Source organism: Vidua macroura, chromosome 13 (genome assembly GCF_024509145.1).
Source record: "Vidua macroura isolate BioBank_ID:100142 chromosome 13, ASM2450914v1, whole genome shotgun sequence".
NCBI classification, from domain to species: domain Eukaryota; kingdom Metazoa; phylum Chordata; class Aves; order Passeriformes; family Viduidae; genus Vidua; species Vidua macroura.
The window spans coordinates 19,108,165-19,130,419 of record NC_071583.1 but is presented as its reverse complement, the minus strand read 5'-3'; the positions used below and the strand labels follow the sequence as shown (position 1 = coordinate 19,130,419).

Here is a 22,255-nt window from a genome sequence, read left to right as displayed (position 1 = left end):
GGGTGCTGCTGTGACAGGAATTCAGTGCTGGAGCTGGGGTCCAGCCCAGAGCCAGCTCATCTCTGAGCCATCCTCCACGGGAGGGGGGAGCTCTGGGAATTCTCCCACCGAGGGGTGGAAGGCAACGCTTCAAATGAACAGTGGAAAACAACTTAAACCAGAGGGAGAACATTCCCTTTTGCATTGTAACAGCCACGAAAGTGTGGATGCAATTCCTGCCAGGGCCACGCTCAGCTGGAACCACCTGAAATGTGCAGCAAGCCTGCAGTGCTGAGCATGAACTGCAATACTGTGTTTGCTCCAGGGCCATCCTTTCTGAGCCACCTGAGATGACCTCACTGCAAGGCTGGCAGGATCAAAGCTGCTCTCTGCAGCCTCGCAGTGACTTCATCCCAGTGCAATTCCACCTGTGGGCTCCACACCTGGAGGCTGAATGATCCAATTCCCCAAACTTCCTGGTGGGAACAACGCTCGCTGCTGACCTCAGGCCTAGAGGTTACCTGAAATCAGCAGCAGGAAACGTTTCCAGGTGTAGAAGACATGAGCTGAAGGATTAATTTTAATATTTAGCTCTCTCGGCTCCTTTATTGCATAATTTGCATTGGCTTAAGAGTTTCAAGGTCTGCATTAGGAGCAAAGCCAATTTCTACACCCTGAAGATCCTACTCACACCTACATCACCTCTTTGCCCACTTGGGAATCACCACTCCCCTTGTCTCAGTTTAAGGCACAAGATTTGCTACATAAATAAAATACAGACATAGGGAGGAAACCAGGGGTATTGGGGACCTCTCCTTATTTTGATATATAAGTTACAAATAGTGGCTTTTCCCCCCAGTATTCCCTCTCCTGGTCCACCACTGTGGGTCCCCCCTGCTGGATTTAGTCAGGGGTTACATCCATAAACTATCAGACGTGGGCAGGTGAAATGTGAATCTCTCACCTCAGTACCAAGAATACCCCAAAATGACATGGTTAGGAAATTTGTCTTCTGTTAAATTTGTTCACTCTGCTGTGCTCTGCTTCCTGTGGAACTTTTAGGTGACATTATAGGGCAAGGCATGCAAGAAAACCAATGACCTCAACAGCAGGAACATCTCCAGCACCCCTGGATGAACACCTGGAGCTCAAGTCAAACTCAGGGTACAGAGTTTTATCACAGCTTTATCTTTACACAAGAATTAACCTAAACTCTGCTTTTGTTCAGGAGTTAATTTGTCACAACATCCCAATTTTCCATGATATTTTGACTGCTGTTCAATGGCAATTTATCAAATAATTGGGGAAGGTCTCAGGCCAAGAGGTTTGTACCAACCTATTCCAGCTCAGCCCTGGCTGCTGTGGGCTGGGAATTGGAGTAGCTGCTGCTCCACCTGTCTCAAACTTGCATGAGCAGAGGAATCAAAAGGACTCTGTTTCCTAGGAGTGCTGAGCAGTGCATATTCCTTCCTTAACGAGTTCTTGAAATGGCATCTGATTTCTCTGTTTGCCCACAAAGGAGTGGCCTGATCTCTCCTTGCACCGAGCCCCCTTCACCGAGCTCTGCCAGTGTCAAATCTTGTTATGGAAGGCACGAGTATCTTCAGACTTGACACTTCTCCCTTTGGTCTTTGAGACTCTCCTGGGAAGTTACACCAATCTGTGACTGAATTTTATTGTGCTGCTGCCTCGGGAGCACAGAATCGAACGTTAATACTTCAGACATTTCCCTGGAAATGCTCAAGGAGAAAGGTTTTTATTTAGTTGAAAATTTAACTGCATGCTTGAGTGAAGCATCGATCATACTCGGACAGGCGATTTTAAGAAGTAACGTAGTTAAAAAAATTAATTCTGAAAATACTGCCAACAATTTTATGATATAGATACTTTTAATATTAAAAGTAAATCGTAAATGTGTCTTTATAAACAATATGCATAAAATAGATCTACTATACTAAGCTCTCTCTTTTTAAATGCTGTTTCACAGTAATCTCTTAGGTACGCCAAGTTTTTCCCTCAAAGAAATAGTGCAATCTGAAGAACATACATCATGTCAGGGGATTAACAACTGCTCTGCTCATTAATACAAGTCCTTGTAGATCTCTTGTAGCAGAGGATGGAGGCTCATGTCCGTCTCGGTTTTCTTGATGACCTGCAGGAGCTGCACGTGCTCCGTGACGATCTGCCTGAGGTCCGTCATTTTCTGCAGCAGCTTTGCAAACAGCTGCGAGGACTCGGGGTGGTTCAGCTTCAGCTGCAGCTCCAGGGCTTGCAAAAGGTTGTCCTGAATGTCTTCAATGGGCTTCACATTTAGCAACCCCGGGCGGTCTGGGGGAAGAAAGGGTTGGGAGTTTATCAGCACCGTAACATCGATTTTCTGCATTCATTTCTTATGTGTTTCTTAGCAAATTCAGATGGCATTTCCTGGGAGCTGTCTGGCCATCAGGTAGTTTGTAAGGTTTCACTGGGATCTGCTCAAAGGAGTTTTAGGATTAGTCTTGGAAACATTTCCCCTAGGTGGTCTGGGGGAAATAAGGGGTGTGAGTTACTCAGCATCACAGCATCAGTGCCACGCATTAATTTCTTACACATTTCTTAGCAAATGAAGCCTTTACTGATGGCATTTCCTGAGAACTGTCTGGCCATCAGGTACTTTGTGAGATTTCACTGGGATTTGCTCAGAGGAGTTTTAGAACTAGTTTTGTACTCTAGAACTAGGTTTGTACTCCACTACAGTGGATTTTCCACAGTAAACTGGGAGCGTGTGTGGGAAAAGAAGAGTGAGATAGTTGGGGGATGAACAATCTGTATCAGGTAATTAATTTCTGGAAAATCAACATGTACTCTGATGGGTTTGAGTGTAGCTGCTGTCACTAAAAATGTTTCCTCCTAAGGTGGATGTGAACCCATCAAAATTTAAAAAAAAAAAAAAAAGGCATAAACTCAACTTCCGTAGTTTATTTCATTCTCCAGCACTGAAAGTTAATGAAATATTGAATGTCTAAGCAATGAAAGATGCTTAACTTTTAAAATTCTCACATATGACAATGACCACCATGAATTTGTTACTGCTAAAATACTTAATACTGGGTAACACATCCCAAATATCATAATACGTAGTGAAAAGAGTCAATAATTTAAATAAAATTTGCTGTGTAGCTATGAAATTATTTTCATAGTTTGATCAATAAAAAGCAGTGCCTTAAGTCACTTTCCTGAGGCAATAATTCCATTTCAGCAAGGACAAGAGGCTGATCTCCATTAAAAACATAAAAAATAAGCTGTTATTTCCTGTGATCTTGGTAACCTTTCTGAGCAGAGAGTTCTCCTAACTCAGCTCGACTCGTGCTGGCAAAAAGGCTGGGAGAAAACAAAGCTCTTTATAAATACATCGTGGCTTTACTTCATGGGGAAAAACTGCAGTGTAAACTAAAAAGCAAAGCTGGCAGGAAAAGCAATGAGTGAGCCATGAAAACAAAGGTCACTGATCAGGAAAGGATACTCAGCTCTCCAAGAGGTGAGGTTTAGGCAGAGTTTTTCAAAAATAGGAATAAAAGTAATTTTGAATGTGAACCTGGATATTTGTTAATGTGCTCGTCTTGCAGACATCAGTTATTTATCCCATCCAACTGATAACCCCATAAAATCTGGTTCAGGAAGTCTGGGAGTAAATATAACAAAAAGTTCCTTGTTATGAATTTCCTTTGGCAATATTTTGGACCAGTTTTTAAATGCCTAAAGAAGTTTTGATAAATATTAGATATTTAGTTTTCGATGGCCTGAATGCATTGTGTGGGCTGCAGGATCGAGTTGACATCTTTCTGAAACTTGCCAAATTTCAGCCTGTCAAAGCTGGTAATAATTTGGGGTTGTGATAGCTTTAAATTCTCCTTGTGTGCTGCAGCTGAACTCTGAGCTAGCTGGGCATGACTCAGGGACAGAAAAAATCAGGGAGCACAAGGACGTGGCCTCTATTTCCCCTGAGATCCATCTCCCTTTGCCCCTGCTCCTTTGGGGTGGGAAGTTTTTGGGGTGTGAGCTTTTCAGGAGCGAATCCCAGTTGAAATATTGTGCTTCAGAGTCCAGGAGGAAACTCCATTGGGTCTGGAATTTATCAGGAGCCCCCTGAATTTGGGTGCCTGAGACTGCAGTGGCTAAAATCCTGAAATGCCTTGAAAAACCCCAATCTGATGATTTTCTAATGGCCCAGTGGGACCAGGGGCAGAAAAGATGACTCTGACAAAAGCCTAGGAGATGATCAGATGTTATTTTTATATAAGCCAATTCAAGAGGAAGGAAAATTCCCATTGAAGGCAAGAGAGATTTTTCATGAATGAGAACTTCAGGATATGAGCAGTGTTTTTTGGGTGTTGACAGTTTGCTATATTTTCTCAGTAAAAACCTCTTACAGAGGAAAATGCTGCTTCTGTTCCAAGAAACTTATCTAAATAAAAACAAAAAAAAAAAAAAAAAAAGGAAATAAGAGGCAAAAGCTTAAACATCCAGCTATTATGGTATATTTCAAGCTGTTAAAATGCTCTTAAATATATCTCTGCTCCAGACTAATTTGGTTTTGTACCAAAGGGTGAGTTTTGTGCAGTAAGGAGCTGCAGAGGGATGTGCCTTGCAGGAAAAAGGAGAGCATCATGGTTCCCTGCTATTTATTATGTCTCTTTATTTACATTTCCTTTATGTTTTCATTAATTGTCCTACAGCTGCTTCAATTAGTTTGAAAACTGTTCTAAAAATGTTCACAGTGACTGGGAAAGGCAAGTAATCCCAAAGTTCTGAGAGCAAGCAGTACCACTTTGTGTAAATTGATATTCTATACTGTCTCAGGGGAAAATATTGATTTACTTCCTTATTTGGATGCCTCTTTCATGTCCCTAGCAATAATTACAATCTTTTTTACCTTGTCCTCACGTATGAAATTGCCACCTGCATGTCTTTACATTTTATTATCTCTGAATAAATGCACTTTGCATTTAAATGCACATTCTAAAACCTCAGTATGAAAGAACAGGCAAAGATCTGGCTGAGTGAACACATGTGCTCCTTCTTTTTTCTCTTGCTGAGGCAGATGTGACTCAGCAGTTTGAGGTTTGTCTTCTGAGACTGTCACATGTATCGGAGTCACCAGGAGTTTGTTAGAACAAAGAAATGCTTTGTAATCAGTGCAGGAACTGCAAATCATCACTGGAGGCATTGAACCAAAGTGCAGGATTTGTGTGGCAGTGAAATAGGAACTGCTTGGTAATAGTCAGTGATAAAACTTCAAATTTTGCTGATCTGAGAATGCAGCAAAATTATTGAATTCAGTGTTTGCACCAGGAGCAGGGACTCGTGGCTTAAAATTTAAGGTAAAAACACACAGCAAACAGAAAAAAGTGACTTTAGAAACATCTCTGGATTTAAATACCAATTTGACTGGCAGAGTGTGGGTCTTTACAGGGATACTCTGCCCCAAACACTGCTGGATCCAAATATTCCTGTGTCCAGACATTCCTGTATCCCAAAATTCCTGTATCCAAACATTCCTGTATCCCAAAATTCCTGTACACAGGAATTTAATACATTTTATACACTGCTGTATCCAACCACTGCAGAAGATAATACACAAAAATTTGAGTCCATCCATGCTGCAAAATTCCCTTTTGAGCTTTTTCTTTGTTTGACAACAGCCTGCTTGAGTGAGCTTGCTCAGTTGACAAATGTGAATTATTGCAATAAGGCTTGCAGTATTATCTTTCTTGCCCAAACAGAGCCATCCAACTCGTTCTCCCTAAACCTTCTTGTGACAGAGTTCGTTTTCAGCTCAGGTGGATGTGATATTTTAAAGATGCTCCAGTTCTTTCTCATGTACAGCAGAGCACTCACCTGCTGACTGAGGGTGAGTCTCAGTGGCACAGAGGAAGAAAATCTCCTAAAAGAAGCTTTCCAAATCTCACTTAACCAAAGTGTGTCTTTTAAAGCCACCACAGCTGGAAGGATGTTGTAATGAGGGTTTGCTGCTGCTGCTGATGGCCAAAAGCATTTCTGTTGTACAAACCAGGTGAAATCCTATGTTCACACACAGTTCTCTGTCTGACCAGCATTAAATTCAGAATACAAGACTTTGTTTGCCATTTACTTTGTGTTACAGCACCAACAGTAAGAGCAGCTCTCCAGAAATGAGTTCAGAGAAACATTTGGAATAGTTGAGGCAGAGAGAGGCTGCACTGAGCAGCTCAGGAACAGTAAAATCCACTGTGGGAGTATTTTCCATCTGTTGCTATTACAGTTAATTTGTCAGCTCCTTATTGCTGGGATTTGGGCTTTTTGCCTTTTTAGATAACATGCAAAAGCAGCTGTTTGGTAATCAAAAGGCTAAAGAGTTTTATAGGATTTGTGGCAAATTCCAAGCACTTCCCAAGGAAAAGCTTTCCATGTGTGATGTTCCAGCTGGAATTATCTTTCCCTTTCCCTTCTCCTCTTCTGTTAGAGCTGCACAAGAGCCAGCCCCCCTGGAGCCAGCAGAATTAGCATAATTTCACTAGGTAATAACAGATTCACTGACATTTAGAGCCCCTGGCTGGGATCTATTTGGGTTTCACAAAGTGGTTTTCTGTTAGAGATGTTTGTACACAGGATTTCGTGAGGGGATTTAAGCGTTGCAGGATTCCTGCAGCAAGTCAAGTCCTCGAGGTGCTCTGCTTCTGAAATCCTGTTCTCAGTGAAATCACCCTGCTGTATTCAAATAGTTCTTACAGAAATACAATTTTGCAAGGGTGTAGCTCTTACAGAAACGTCTGAGAGAGCTGAGAAATAGGACTCAGTTTTGTATCACACAAGACATTTTAATCCCACAGAATGCACTCAGTTCAATAGATACCATATCTGGCTGTAAATTCCATGATAAAAGCTTTCTTTAATTGGCAACAAAGCTTAATTGTTTTCAAAACATAAACTCTTCTTTTTTTTTCAAGCAGCCATCACACTTTTTGGAAAAAAAAAAAAAAGAAGCTCTGCAAAAAGATAGGGAGGTCTTTGTTGAAATTAAAGGATCTTCCTAGAAAGGACTGATTTATATTTATATGGATTTATACGTCTCTACAGATTTGTTTCAGAGTTTTGCTACAGTTACTTGACCCAAATTCATTAGTTCTTTACAAGTCTCTGTTTACAAATTATTCTGGAAAAAAAAAAGAGACATGCTGATAACTCTGGTTCAACACAGTTAATTATTGTACGTGAATCACTGTCCTGCAATCTAAAATGTGAGATTGGTTACATCATTCCTATTTCCTCTGGTGGAAACCAAACACTGCTGAACACAAGTTCCCTTTTTGCAGTTAGGAGTGAATTTTGAGAGGCCTTTTCTCATCTGTCACATTTCACTCTACTAAAACCCACAAAATATTGGCACGTTCTGAGTAGTGCCCTGAGAGGCTTGTACCATTTCTCCTCTCCCATCAAAACCAACCAAGAATACCCCAGCAAGGTGTTTTCCTTCCTGAATTAATGCAGAGCCCTCAGGGATCACGGTGCCCAAGCTTTGCACAAGGAAATTTCTGGGAGGAATTCTTGTTGGGAGCGGAATTAGCGGGACAAATTCTACTGTGACCCTTTATTTTTCCTGAATGAAGCACGGTGCCAGGGGGAGCTGGAGGTGAATTTAAATGCAGATGTACCTCAGAGTGCCCTCCCAGCAGCAGGGCTGCTTTTAGAACAATAGCATGAGGTTGTGTCTGATTGCTGAAATGTAATTTAATAACAAAATCCTCGGCGCTGCTCTGCAGAGGAGCCGAATCCAGAGCATTCAGCACATTCCTGCCATGGATGTGTGCAGCTCCACCTTGGGCCAAAATACACACAGATCAGTAGGGCAAGATTTTATTTGTGCAACATCACTGCCTTGGGAGTGTTGGCCAAAGTAACGGAGCTTCAGTGTGTCTGGAATGTATCTGAAGGTGCCTAAGTGAAATAAATCCTGGTAGGCATCACTAATTCACAAAAGAGGGCAGTGACATCACCTCAGGAGCAGGGAACACACTGACTGGCTGCAGAAATGCTGAAATTCAGTGTTTTTTTCAGTGAAGTGTTGAATGTGGGCAGTCTCATACATGGGATTTCAGGTTCATGCTTTGCTCAAAGCGTGATGTGTGAAGATACAGCTGAGGAAAGCTGAACAAGCACACAATGCCTGGGTTATTTTTTTTTTTTTAGGAGACCACAATTTTCCTAAAAAATGCATTTTCCCCTCCTTTTAAAGGCAAATAAAATCTTGCACGAATGGAAGAACAATGAAAAGCACCATAACCCTGTAAGCCCAATAATATCACCTATGCTTTGGAATTGTTCTGGAGTCAAAGCTGCTTGTGGTTAATTAGCAAGCCACACAATCTAATTGAAAGTTTAAAAAACAAATGTCCTGCAGAATTTTAGCTCCTGGCAGTGAAATTCCACCCTTCCTGTTTCCCAAAATATAGCCCTGATTTTGTTTTCTGCCTAAATGAACTGATGACTCAGCAGGCATTTCCAGCTCCATCACTAATATCGGGGCATTTCCATTTTCAGTTTCTGTCTGGAACTGAATAAAGGGCAAACAACAAAAAGAGATTTGAAAATGACTAAAAAAGCTCTGTGTAAATGCACTGATTCCCAGCCTGCAGCGCTGAGCACTTTGTTGTTTGGGCAGGAGTTAAAGGTGTCAATTCCATCCTCGAAAATCCCATATAAATAAGAGAGCACTTACCTCCACTTAGGATAATGACAGCTATAAATATTGCCAGGTCACTGTCATCTAATTCCAGTGCATTGAACTTCACAGCAAACTCAAACTTGGGCTCCATAAAGTCACAAAAAGGTTTCCTCAGGCTCTTCAGGAACTCCCGCGTCATGAACCCTTGTCCGTCGGATATGAGAACCCCATCTTTATTCATCAGAGAGGCCAGCAGGGTGTAAATGATCTCATGGACCCCGTATTTCAGCAGAGTCACTTGGTCGTTGAGGTCGAGGCTGACAAACCCCGGGATGTTCTTGGCGAACTCGGTGATCTCCTGCACGGCCTCCACGGAGCGGAACTGGCAGCGCTGGAAGATGCGGATGGCCACCTCCTTGTTCTCCTCCTGCAGCGGGGACACGTGCTTGCACTTGATCTGGTCTTCTCCCATCATTAAAGAGTTCATGTCATAAATAACGAAGGGCTAGAAACAAAGGGAAATTCCAGTTACTCCCAAATGTCCTCCCCAAGAGCGTCGGACTCCTGAGGAACCCAGAGAGAGCTCAGCAGCAACCCCTCAGACGTCTCTGAGGAACCCATCAAGGGTTCACAAAGAGTTAAAATGTCCTGAGGAACCTAAGGGGTTCCCCAAAGAGTTAAATTGTCTTGAGGAACCTGTCAAGGGTTCCCCAAAGAGTTAAATTGTCCTGAGGAACCCATCAAGGGCTCCCTAAATAGTTAAATTGTCCCAAGGAACATAAAGGGTTCCCAAATAGTTAAATTGCCTTGAGGAACCTATCAAGGGTTCCCCAAAGAGTTAAATTGTCCCAAGGAACCTAAAGGGTTCCCAAATAGTTAAATTGTCCTGAGGAACCCATCAAGGGCTCCCTAAATAGTGAGATTGTCCTGAGGAACCTGTCAAGGGTTCCCCAGATAGTTAAATTGTCCTAAACCTATAAAAACAAATATCCTCACAATGTTAAAATTTATTTACAGAAATGCCAAGTAAAGGGGGAGGAAGGAACACTATTTTAAAGTATCCAGAGTTTTGCCTTTTCCTTTGTTTGCTTTTTGTTTTATAGAATGTTCTGTAATTCCAGAATTCAAAGTTTGGAGTGTTGAACAAAGGTTTAAATGATACTACTTTTACCTGAATTGTAACTGCTTCTATAAAAGAGAATCTAATGAGTGGAAAGGAACCTTTTTTTTTTTTTTTTTTTTGTAGGAAGACAGAGAATATTCTCATTTTGATTCCTTTATTTACTTTCATGTTCCTTTCATGTTCTATCCTAGGAAACACTGCAAGTAATATCAACTTTATGGTATTGATTAACTGATAAATGTAACCTTTTGCTGTTAACTCCTGTAAAAATAACAATGTTAGGATATATTTAAACCCACTCAACTTATCTTTGGGAAAGAAAAAACAAATACCATGCTACAAACCACAATTCAGAACACAAAAATGAGGCTGACTGTGAAATAAACTCAATTGGAACAAATCAATTTTGAAAGCAGCTTAGCAAAAGCAGTGCCAGAATACTTGCATGAGGATCTGGAAACAATCTCTTCTAGAATATGCAAAAGAAGCTCCTGGGTTTAAAGAAGTGGCTATGTGAGGATTTCTCAAGTTCATTTGAAGACTCTTTCCCTCAGAGGATTAATGACTGAATAGTTCATTGCTGCACTGAACAAAGCTCACTGATAGCGATAGGTTTGTTAACATACTTGATTAATTAATTAAAATACAAGGGATTCTACTCCAACAACTGGACTAAAGAAATCATTTCTAAAATGGATGGTCATTTGTGACTGCAGATTCTAATGCCTTGTAGAGCTGCTGATTCTCATGGTTTTATGTTTACAGCTCCAGACATGACATTCCAGGAGGGACAGCGTGAGGGATTAAATTATTTTCCCACTTGCACTGAGGACTTCAGTGTGAAACTGAAACAGCAAACAAACTGCACTGAGAAAAGCCAGGAGAGAAGGAATTTTTCAGGTAATGACATTTTGGCAGCAGCAAAGCCATTAAATACCTATCTGCACGTATGGGTATGCACACACGTGGAATAGTGGAGCAACAAGACTGCAGCAGATGCTTTCAAAATGCATATTTTGGTTCTAGTGGGTAATTTCTTTCTGTTCTTTCTAGTGGGAGCACCAAGTACAAGAAAAAGTCATTATTAGTCCATGCCCACGTGCTTTAGAAAGCCAATATTACACCACTGGCCTATCCATGAAGAAGGAGTTCAGAACAGCCAAAGATTTTTTTAATATAAAGATTCAGATGAACTTGAGAGTAGAATCTTATGTCAAATGAGCTCTGTATATCCCAGGAGATGATGAAGAACTCATTCTAGTTTTGATACACTCACTTGCCTATCCAAACATTTTAAATTAATTCAGCTCATACAGCAACTAAAAAATAGCATGAATTTAAACTATGCCCATAGTAAACAGTTTGATGCTCCAGAGCACCAAATCCATTGATAAAAACATAAAAGTTGTAACCATTAAATACTGAGTGTCACTCTTTCAGTGGTATTTTCAAGAAAGACTTGAAAATTGGCAGCACTGAAAAGCTGGATTCTGTCTACTGCTTTATTGCTGTTTCTAATGTGCCAAAATTTAAAAACTCCCAAGAAAAAAGGAGAATTAATTAATGTAATTTTACATTTACTGGGTGAGGATTGTAGTGGTGGAACTTCCAGGCGTGAGCAGGTTGCAGATCAGTTTCTGCAGAATAAATAAACTTAGCTAATTCAAACTTCATGCTGAAAAGTTACTCTCATTGTAAGTGCCTCACCTTTTATGTGAGGGTCAACCAATTTCTGAGCTACATTAAAATTATTATTTTAATTGCCTTTAAGGAAAGGAAGAAATATCTTTTTGGAGCCTGAAATACCTCTGATTCTTTGCTGTCTTTGAAATTATTAAGGAAAATAAAATACAGTCTGTGTTGTAATCCTGACAATAAAATTTCTGCCAGTGATTCTAGAAAATACATTAAGCTAAGAGTTTTAAGTTGTGGAAAACGATTTTGTTCTTTAGGTATTAAAATACTGTTACCAACATGATCAGATCTCAGATCATATCCATTCTCCTAAAATTCCAACTGTACCAACTCAGGGCTCTGATGTGACCTGAGATAACCCAGAGAAAAGCAGGAATTCGTCAGAACATCGTAAGAACGAGCATCACGTAAGAATGTGCTGGGGCTGGAATAATTTGCCGCATAGGAAAAGGAATATTCCTCAGGGAACAGCAATTCCTGACAGCTGGAGAGCCACCTTAAACAGATAGTGTGGGAGATAACCTCTGGGCAAGGAGAGGGAAAACGGGAAGAGAGGATCAGGGAATACAAAAAGGTTAAGGTGACCTTCAAATTCTTGTCCCTGTTTCAAGTATTTTATTAGGTGAACTTGGAGTTTTTTCAAATAATGTTTACTTATCCTATCTAAAAACATTTCCTGTGTTTCAGACTCAGCTTGAAATGTGTAACTGCCAGGAGCAAAGTGGGGTTTTTTGGTGTTTTTTTAGGTTCGGTGTTTTGCATTTTGGTTTTTTTTTAAGAGCTGCGCTGTCAGCTCGGCGAATCATTTACTCGGAAAAAAGGAAGAAAGAGAAAGAAGAGGGAACTGACTGATTTGTCTGTCGTCTTTCCTGTCAGGATGGCCCTCGCCTTGGCTTTGGTCAGAGGGAAGGACTTGATGTAGGAGTCGTAGAGGTGCTTGGCCAGCGCGCGCAGGTCGGCGGATTCGGGGTTCAGCTGGTCGATGTCGCTGGAGATCTCCGCCAGCAGCTTCTCCTTCTCCGCCTGGGGCATGCGCCCGAACCTGATGGCTGAGGAACACCACAAGAGTTACAAAAACCCACATTTCAGTGGCTTTTCTGCCACCTTCTGCACCTGCAGCTGCACCTCAACAAGCACAGTTGAGTTTTCGTCGCCTTTGGTGCAGGCGCCTGAAGTTTGTGCTGAACGGGGCTGGGCAAGCAAGGAAAGAGGGTTTTCTGCATTTAGTCAAAACAGCTGAAGAGCTTTGAAGACAGGGAAACAAACAAATCTCACGGAGGAAATCATCTCTGTGCCCATTATCATACCTTGCTCGGAAATGCAAACCCCCTGCTTCTACCTCCAATCTACATAAAATGCAAAGAATATTTAAGATATTAAAGTTCTGTTGGCTCAGAGTGGGAGCCACCATTGAGCCTTGTATTGCTCTGGGAAAATCACCACATGGATCTGAGATTCTTCATTTGTTTAGAAACAAAACCCTTGCATGCCTTGCAGGAAGAAATTCCTAAATAGTTCAGCAGAATTTAACATAGCAAGTGCTATAAAATGTTAACATAAGAATGAAGGAACGGGGAAGGAGGTTGTACAGGGAATAAAAATCTGGAAAAGGCTGAGTTGTTCATGGCACCTCTATGTATGTGCAGTGCTGAAAAAACAGGAAATGGTTCTACCTCATCATATGAGCTCAAAATTGCTCGAATCTCCTCTGCACCTCCTACTTTTCCATCCGTGTACTTCCTATTTATTCATGTGGGGACTGACTGGAGAATGTTTCAAATGAGCCATCAAAATCAAGACTGATTTATCACATGATATTTCAGTAAACAGAATTTATTTTGTTTTATGAAAACAAAACAGGACAAAAGAGCATCCAAACAAGAAACGGAAGGAAGAAATCAAGGTTTGCATTTTGGCCCTAGGGGGAAATAGAAATATTATGAATATTTTTTCAGTGATTAGTGTGTTCCTTGGATAAAGGAAAAGTGCTGCTAAGATCATAGAGAGATGATTTTACTGGGGATGTGTATTTTGGAAACAAGCAGCCACTTTTCTATGAGTTTGCTGCAATGTGTTGATGGGCAAACAGGACATTTTTTCCCAAGAATAAATAATTATGTCAGAACTCACCCCCCTCTCCATTTCTCCTATATTATATTTATCGATCAGTTGTCTTATTTCATGGCTGTAGAAAAAAAGTTGTTTATTTTTATGACTGAACTCCTCTTTCAGCGACCTCAGTCTGGGAGTGAGACATGCTGGATATTTCAGAATTACTTGGGTGTTCTTGATATTAAATTCTGCTGAACACCAGCAGGAAATAATTCTGTTGTGGGCCTGCTCCTGAGAGCTGAGGTTTGCAGAAAGCAGATTCATAACCTGGAATCCCACTGGCAGAAGACTTCATTCCATCAAAAGAAAAGGTGATCAGGACTCAAATGTATTTTAAATACAACATTTCATTCTAAAGTATATTTTAACTATAACAATCCATTAACAACAAGGAGGATTGTGAATCAAGTATTCCTATCTTACAATTTCATAGACATAGGATTTATTTTTCCATAGAATAAATTATTCTAAATGTGTTTAGAATATATATTATTGGTGAGATATCAGATGCAGCAGATTCTGTTCAATGTTTATTAGCATTGCAGGCAAAATCTGGGGCAAAATCAGTTTTGTGGGATGAGCCTAGCAGTTTCCTTTTGTAAAAATCCTCGTCACTGTCATTTTCAGGGGGCTGAGACAAAAACCAGGGAGAGCTCAGGCAGTGAGAGGTTGATGGGAGGAATTGGGAAAGGGGGATTTTGGATGGGAGCAGAAGGAGGGGCTGATGATGATGCCACTTGCAAGGGTCAGGCTGGAAAGGAGAGCCTGGGGAGGGATCAGTAGGGGTGGGAAAAGCTGGGGAGAGCTCTGGAAACGCGGCTGAGAGGGTTCAGGTGGCAGCTTCTCTCCCAGCAATCCCAGACTCTGCAAGTCTGGGCAGGAGCCTGCAGCTGGAGCGTGGATTTCTCTCTTTCCTTGGGCAGTTCCTCCTTTCCCTTGCATTTCCAGCATTCCCCAAATGTCAGGAGCACAAAGCCAACAGTGAACACAGTCAGTCCCTCGTGCTGCATTCTGTCCTTTGGCTTTCTGTGGAAGAACTACAATATTTATCCTCACCCCAGATTTTACCTCTTGGAGAAGTTAAATGTAAAAAAGATGGTTGTTTATAGACTGTTCTGTAGGGCACTGCTCTTCTGATTGTCTGGATTATTTCTGGGCATAAAGGAGGCCCCAGATAGCCCATAAATACAGTTTGTTACATTAGAAAACACAAGGTAAAGCCAGGCTGGATACCTGTCTGATTTTGGAGGAAATATGCCCAGATTGAGCAATCCCCTGCTCCCAGAACTGATGATAAAGATGTTACCATGTGTTCTTTTTTCCCATTCCAGTAGCTGAGCTAATACCAACAGCAGAAGAGAACAAAATAAATGCCATTTCAAAACAAAAAGAACCAAGCTTCTGCTCAGTGGCACTTGAGAACACAATCTGCACCACTCAGGGTTAAGCCCAGAGCAGCACTGTGGCTAGAGAAGGAAAGGAAAACAATATTCCAAGCATGAGAACACCACTGTCTTTTTTACCCTTTAGCCAAGTGGTATGGAGCATTTCTACGTGAAAAAATGTGGCTGTAGCTGCTGAGTGTCTCCTTGCAGTCCCCCTTTTGTCCTGATCATTTTGCAATAATACATCCACACAAGACTGGAACCCTCAGGCACAAATAATCCACATTCTGCTGCAAAGCATTTAAAATTCTGATAATTTCCCTACCCCAGTGGCTGAAGTGGAATCTGGAGATGAAACATTAAAATGTGTCCCAGTGTCATTGGTGAAACCCCCTGGTTCTACCTCCAATCCACGTGAAATGTAAAGAATATTTAGGATATTAAAGTTCTGTCGGCTGAGGGTAGGAACCTAGGTAGGAACACATCCAGTGTTTGCATTTCTTTATGCTTCTGGGTCGTCAAAGGTGAAATTCAGCTCATTTTATAAATTTGTTTATAAATTATGAAGGAACGAGGGTGTTTTGTGCAAGGCAATGTAACCAGAATGGGGAAAAGAAAACAAAAAAAAAAAAGCAAGTGTAGAAGGCAATGTTTGAATAAAAACACTGAGTCCTTGTTGGGAGAACTCCTGGTTGGAGCAAAGCAGAATGTTCCTTGGAGCCCTGGGGCAAAAGGCTTTGCCGTTTTTCTGCCTCCCCCGAATCCTAGAGCCTTGTTGGTGCCACAGCTTCTGCCTGGGCAGTGGCTAAAGAGGGAAAATGCAGGTGAAATGTGAATTTTAAAGCTGTTCTAGATGTCGCAAAGCAGAGAGAATGGTCTGGGCCATCCCTTCCTGATGGAGCTGCCCATGGATCCCACGGACACAAATGGGAGCTGTGCTGCCAGGCCAGGGGAGAATTTGGCATGCACCTTGAAAATAATAATAAAACCCCCTCCTGAATTACTATAAAAATACCCACAGTAGCATTTCAAAATTAGATTTATTTTTAAGTGTTACTGTTGCATCCCAGGAATTTGAAAACCATATTTTCTATTAGCAAAACATTTCCCAGACCAATTTACATTCAGTGCATGTATTAACTTTGCAAACCACAATCCAGCTTTCCTCTTGGGGACAGCACACTCATTTTTTATATTGAAAATAATGAAAGTTCTAAAAAAACCACAGAGAAATTATTTTCCCAGTCATGTTTGCAATTCTTTACCCTTAGAATTACATAAGTCTCTATGTTATGACATTTAATTCCTGTTTTTACTCTGCTTTGCCAAAGCAAGGCAACAAAGAATCTTCATTATGTCCTTCTGCCCAAACATTCATAAGTATTTCCACATGAATTGCTCTGGTTATTTTAAAGTTCAGAGGGATTTTCTCCTAGAGCAGGATTGTGATATTCTTCATGCCATTACTTATGGTAAAGAAGACAACCGCAGATGGGGACGTCCTAGGAAGGAGGAGGATGGGGATTTTTAAAACTGTACAATTCATGAAAATGAATATTTTCATTTCAAATATGTTTTGTTTCAGTATGAGAAGTGCTAACTCAGTGATGCCAACAGCCCTTGGTACGTGGCCTGTGCAGCAAATTCAAGGTGCTGTTATTCACAAAGCTTCCAATTCTCTAATCCATATTTCATAATCAGGTTTTTGGCTTCCAGGAAAGGCATCTTGAGCTCCACCAGGCAAAAGGGTCTGGTCAGAAAACGAGACAGTGAAGTGAAAAATAGCAATTACGCTAGGAATATATTCAGGAGGAACTACCAATGAGCAGGAATGATGGGGAGTAAAACCACCTCATGTGACATTATGTATTAAAGCAAGGAAAGCAAATCTCCACCTATCTGATTTTGATGAGAAAGCAATCTGAAATCAGAAAGAGGCTCCTAAATCAGGGCAATCTCTGTGACACGTACGTCTAAACTGAAGATGTGGGCATTGCAGCAGCACTTTCAGTAGCTGTGTTGATGTTCCATGTTCTTTCTCAGATGAGCCACTGCTGGTTCAAACTGCCCGTGCACTCACCATTGTGTGACATCCCAACAGCCAGGCACTTCTGGAACCTGCAGTACTGACATTTATTCCTGCTCTTCTTATGGATGCGGCAGTTCAGATCGCACCTGTCGTAAATCAGCTTTAACCTGATTGTCCTTCGGAAAAAGCCCTGCAGGAACAGAGAAAACGTGGAAAAGGCTGGAAACAGGGAGCTGCCAGTGCCATCCTGGCCCTGCTCCACCCACCCAGAATGCCTGAGAGCTGGATTTCCAAGGCAGCACACTCCTGTTACCATCCCCTCTGCTCCTGTTGATCCTCTCGTTTGTTGTGTCCGACCCCATTCAATAGAGAGATAAAATTCCCAAAAAGCTGGAGAAGCTTTAGGGAATCAGTGGGGTTTAAAGGACATTAGGGATGTCATTTAAGAGTGCAGCTCCAAAGGAAGCAAAGCTCCATTTGTCCCACTGCTTGTGGGACAATTATTACAAACCAACATTTTCATTCACATTACAAACCGGGGCATTTTCAAAATTTAAAGTTCGCTACCAATGTAGAAAATTTGTTGTAAGTAACGACAAACCAAAAATTCTGCCAACAGCAGTTCAGTTCCTGGTAAATGAAAAGGGTTATTTCTCTTTTTACAGTTTAAAGATGCTTTTTTGGATCAGTCAGAATTAATTAGTAAAGTTTATCCAGAGTTATCACCCTTTTTTTCCTTGTAAAAATTATTTTTTCCTCACAGGGAATAATAACGGCAAAAGCATGATGCCAACTGTTATTTATATAATTAACTGTAATTTAAGTAATGTACTTTGTACTTATTGCTTTATGTGTGTTCCTAATTCACTGCTAAGAATTTTATTTAAGCTCTGGATCGGTTCTTTCCTTTTATTTATTTTCCCCAAGATACTGAAAATGGAGAAAATGGGAATTTCAAATTAAACTTTAATGTTTTTCTTTGAACTCAATGAATTATTAATAATTTCATTCTCTAACATTTCTTCTCTCATTCTTGAGGACAGCAATTTTTACACCATTCACTTGTCCATGTTATAAACACTAAATATCACTGACATAAAAAGTCAGTGGGGTTTTAAAGCAGCAAGTACATTCCTCAATACCATCAGACTTCTCCATAGTCACCTAAAATGTGTAAAACGGGTAAAAACCCCTTGAATTAATCAGAATAACAGAGCCTGAATCTTAATTGTTTAAAGCTTTGGGGTTGGGCATGAGTTTGGTGTGTTCTAAGAATTCAGGTTTTCTGCACATGACACCCAAGTCAGCAGGAAGGAAATATGCTTGCATGGTTGAAAGAAGGGGAAAAAACACACACAAAATTTGAATAGATCAATACAATCAACAAGAAAAAAGCAAGGTTTTAAAAAACAAAGTTTTAAAAAAATCAAGGTTTTAAAAAACTCCTGCTTATTAACCCATAAATTATACGCAGGAAAATTGACGCAAAGACCTAAGACTTTTTTTTTTCCTTTTTAATAAAGCACAAAGGTGTGATTTTACCAAGTGATTCTTGAGATGAAAAGGGTATCAAATGCTCAGCAAAGTGCTTTTTTGGCAGCTCACCTTGCAGCCCTCGCAGGCGTGCACGCCGTAGTGGAAGCCGGAGGCTTTGTCCCCGCACACGCGGCACTCGATGGCCATCAGCGAGTTGGACGCCTCCTCGTGAGGTTTGTTGTACAGCTGAACCTTCTCTGAGAAATAGGGCGGGGAAGGAGGCTCCAGCTTGATGGCACCTGTGCACGGGGGAGAGGTGAGTGAGAAACTCCAGCTGGATTCATGGGGGAAGTGATGCCTTGAGAAGGCTGAGCTAGAACAGAGACCAGACAGAGCTAAAGAATAAAGCAGGGATTTATTCAAAGGATCTCCTCCATGGATCCACCTTGGGCAGCACCAGAGCCCAGCCAGGGCTGCACCCAAGAGGAACCAAAATGGTCCCAAAATGCACGAGCGCTCCCGGGGGCTCTCACTGGGATCAGCTCTGCTCCATTTGCACCTTGCAGTTCATTGTCCCATTCCAGCTTTAGCCCATGCACTCCCACCCTGCTTGTTTTTCTCTCTCCAGCCCACGTTGTTTGTGCTCCTGGGCCTGAGATTTGGATCATTTGTCCTTGGTGCCCAGCTGGAGCAGGAATTGTTTTGTCTCCCTGCTCTGTGCAGAGAGCTCACCATCCCATAATGTGAAGCTCAGACCCTCACACTAAAGCAGCACAGAATGTGAAAATAGAAAAGCCAAAACCTGAGGCATCAGAAGCAGTGAGGAATTAGCACAAGGCATCCCAGGGACGCTGGGCTGGCATGGCCAGGTCTGCTCCACAGCAAAGCCAGCAGCAGACCAAGGCTGCAAAAGGAGCTGGAGCTGCATTGCAGTGGCTGCAAAAGCTGGAAGGGGCAGGTTCTGCTGGAGAAAGGGCATTACAGAGCCAGCTCTCAGCTCTGTCGTGGGGAATGGTTTCAAGATGGATATCAAAAATTAATGTATGGAGAACTCAGGCTTTACTCAGTCTTTGTTTGGTTTATTCCTTCAAGGTGTTAAACACTCCTGCAGGGAGATGGGCTGGGGTGTCTAATCTAGTTTAAAACATATTCAAGGGTCTAATAGAGCAATATATTATTCAATAATAATTAAATAATAATATGTTATTATTTATAATAATATTATATATTATACTATATTATTATATTATTCAATAAATATCAAATTATATAGATGATAAAATAATATTGGATATATCCAGAAATTTAGCTCTCTCCTGGGGAAAACTGTTCAACTTCAGGTGCAGTTTAGAGAAAAATTTACTCTTCTGACAGTTTTGAATTAAGAGAACAATTTCTAATATTGAATGTTCTCAAACAAGTAAATATGATGTCTTTAAATCAATCATCACTGGTCACAGAAGAGAGCTGTGACATTTGAAAGTTACATTACATCAGGGGTGATGTAACAGTATTAAAGAAGGTGATTATTTTTATTTTTCCAGATTGCCTACACTATACAGACTAGAAAGATTTATTCCTATATAAACTGGGAAGAAATTATCTAAATAAAGATGAGGAAGATTTATGCCATCTAAACTCTGTTGCACTCTTTAAAAGTACTTGGCATTAAAGTGTTATGAATATTTCTAATTAAACAAAAGAAAAATAAATGCCTAGCTGGAAAAATGTCCATTCATTTATTACAGTAGTAGTGCAGAGATACACAGCTCCTGCTTCACTGTACCACCCAAATTAAAAACCACAATTCCCCCAGCAAGAATTCCCTGAAAGAGTTCTTGTACACATCACTACAAATAAAAGTGAGGTCAGAGCTAAGCAGAAGTGGATCCTCAAAAGAGTTCCAGGCACAGCACCCTCACATTCCTACTCGGAGCAGGAATGCAGTAACAGTATATTTATGAATAGGTCACTTCCTTTCTTAAAAGGAGGCTTGAGTGTATTTTTTCAGGGTAAATTGTGAAAGAGCAGCGTGCTTCATAGCAGGTAAATCTTCCTGGAGCTGTGGTGGAGCTGTAACAATGCTGTGCCTCAGACCAGGCCAATATTTCTACTCCATCCCTTTCTGAGGCTGTTTGGAATTTAAAAGCTGCACATATTAATAATTCAAATTATGCTCTTCAACATAATTGGGCATTCTTCAACATTCAGGGTGTTTATTCTGCATTGTGTGCACTGAGTTCAAAGGAACAGCTGCACACAAAGTACAGGTGTAGGAGACAATGGAGGGCTTCATGTGTCTACTGAAATGTAATTTTGGATACTTTATGGTACCTTTCCTAAACTCCAGCTGCTGCTCTGGCAGGGTGAAGGTGTGCTATGAGTATTTTCCCTTTTCTATCTGCCCTGCAAGAACATCTCTGCTGCCACAGGAGATCTGAATTCTAAATCCATTTGCTGCTAGCACACGTTCCAGGGAATGAAACACGGACACGAGGGAAACACTTAAAAAAAGGCAGAGCTTACTTTGGCAATCCTGGAGCTTGATATCATATTTATAATCCAGGCCTGACTGGTCAGCTCTGGCAAGGGGAAGATCTTCGTAGTGTGGGGAGGAAATGCTGGAGAAGTCAACGGTGGTGAAGGGCTTGATGTCAAAGGAATGTGTGTGATCGTCCATGGCTGACAGATCCACGGGGCTGATTCCAAAATTCAGGGGCCAAAACGGCATTTCTGTGTCAACCATTGTAATCCCTGCAAACACCAACAAGAAAATGACATTTTAGGATGTTTATCTCCAATCTGCCCCAAGCTGAGCTCCAAATGTCCCACGTTCACAGGCTTGAGATGAAAACTTTAACTGCATCTCTCCATAACAGACATATCAATAAAATTAGAAGTCTTCCACAAATAATTCCCATTTTTGCAAATTCTAAGCACCATTCTTCCCAAGTGTCTGAAAATCTCTAGGGTTTTTATATAAAGAAAAAACCCCAAAGTAGCTGGTATTAAATAGTGGTGGTTTTCCTCCAAATAACCAGAAATATTTAGAAAGTGTGCTCACTCGAGTTTGCCAAAAGTTTAATCCCAGTCTTGAGCCCAAGGATCAAGGAAATGTACGTTATGACTTTTCAAATTCCATATATATTTATGCAAGCCTTGAAAGCAGAAAACAAATAAGAAACTTTTATCTGCAAAAATCTTCTGCAAGTTGAGTGAATTTAGATTGAGGTACGAAATGCTTTTCCAAGTCCTTTTCTGACAAATAGCTGAACCAAAATCCTTGATTTAGATATAATTCAACTATGAAAAAGTTTGTAAGTTACATCAAGTGAACCAAAATCCTTGATTTAGACAGATTTCAACAATGAAAAAGTTTGTAAGTTACAGCAAGTGCAAAGGCTATTTTGTAACCAGTGTCTGTGTTTAATTTTCCACTATTTATAAAAAGAACATTCTACCCTAAAAATAGAAGAGATGTTTCAGAACTAAAATAGCTTGGTCACTTTGGCTGTTTAATTTGGACTTTAAACCCAATCAAGTGAGTGGCCTTTAACCTCTAGATAACAGAAACTTAGATTTGATCTGCTTCGAATCAAAGCCACTCTGTCACACAGCCAGAAGTGCTGTTGCAAAATAAAGATATTGGAACAGAGGTGCTCCAGAGTTTGGAGCTCACGCTGCTCTTGACAGGTAAGTGAGGCTGGCAGTGCCCTCCCATCAGCTCTGCTGGAATCCCAGTGCCCAGAAATGATTGCACTTTTCCTTCCCTCAGG

The 22,255-nt window shown here is 41.0% G+C and overlaps 1 protein-coding gene across 1 annotated transcript; it reads right to left on the bottom strand.

The window, feature by feature from the left end:
- Positions 1-1,845: 1,845 nt before the first annotated feature.
- PPARG (peroxisome proliferator activated receptor gamma) lies at positions 1,846-21,225 on the bottom strand. The gene is made up of 6 exons (XM_053989345.1): positions 21,006-21,225; positions 18,609-18,778; positions 17,055-17,193; positions 12,327-12,526; positions 8,714-9,164; positions 1,846-2,307 (listed from the first exon to the last, which is right to left on the bottom strand). The coding sequence occupies exons 1-6, from the start codon at positions 21,223-21,225 to the stop codon at positions 2,060-2,062; spliced, it is 1,428 nt and encodes a 475-aa protein (XP_053845320.1). The 3' UTR covers positions 1,846-2,059.
- Between the last annotated feature and the right edge of the window lie 1,030 nt (positions 21,226-22,255).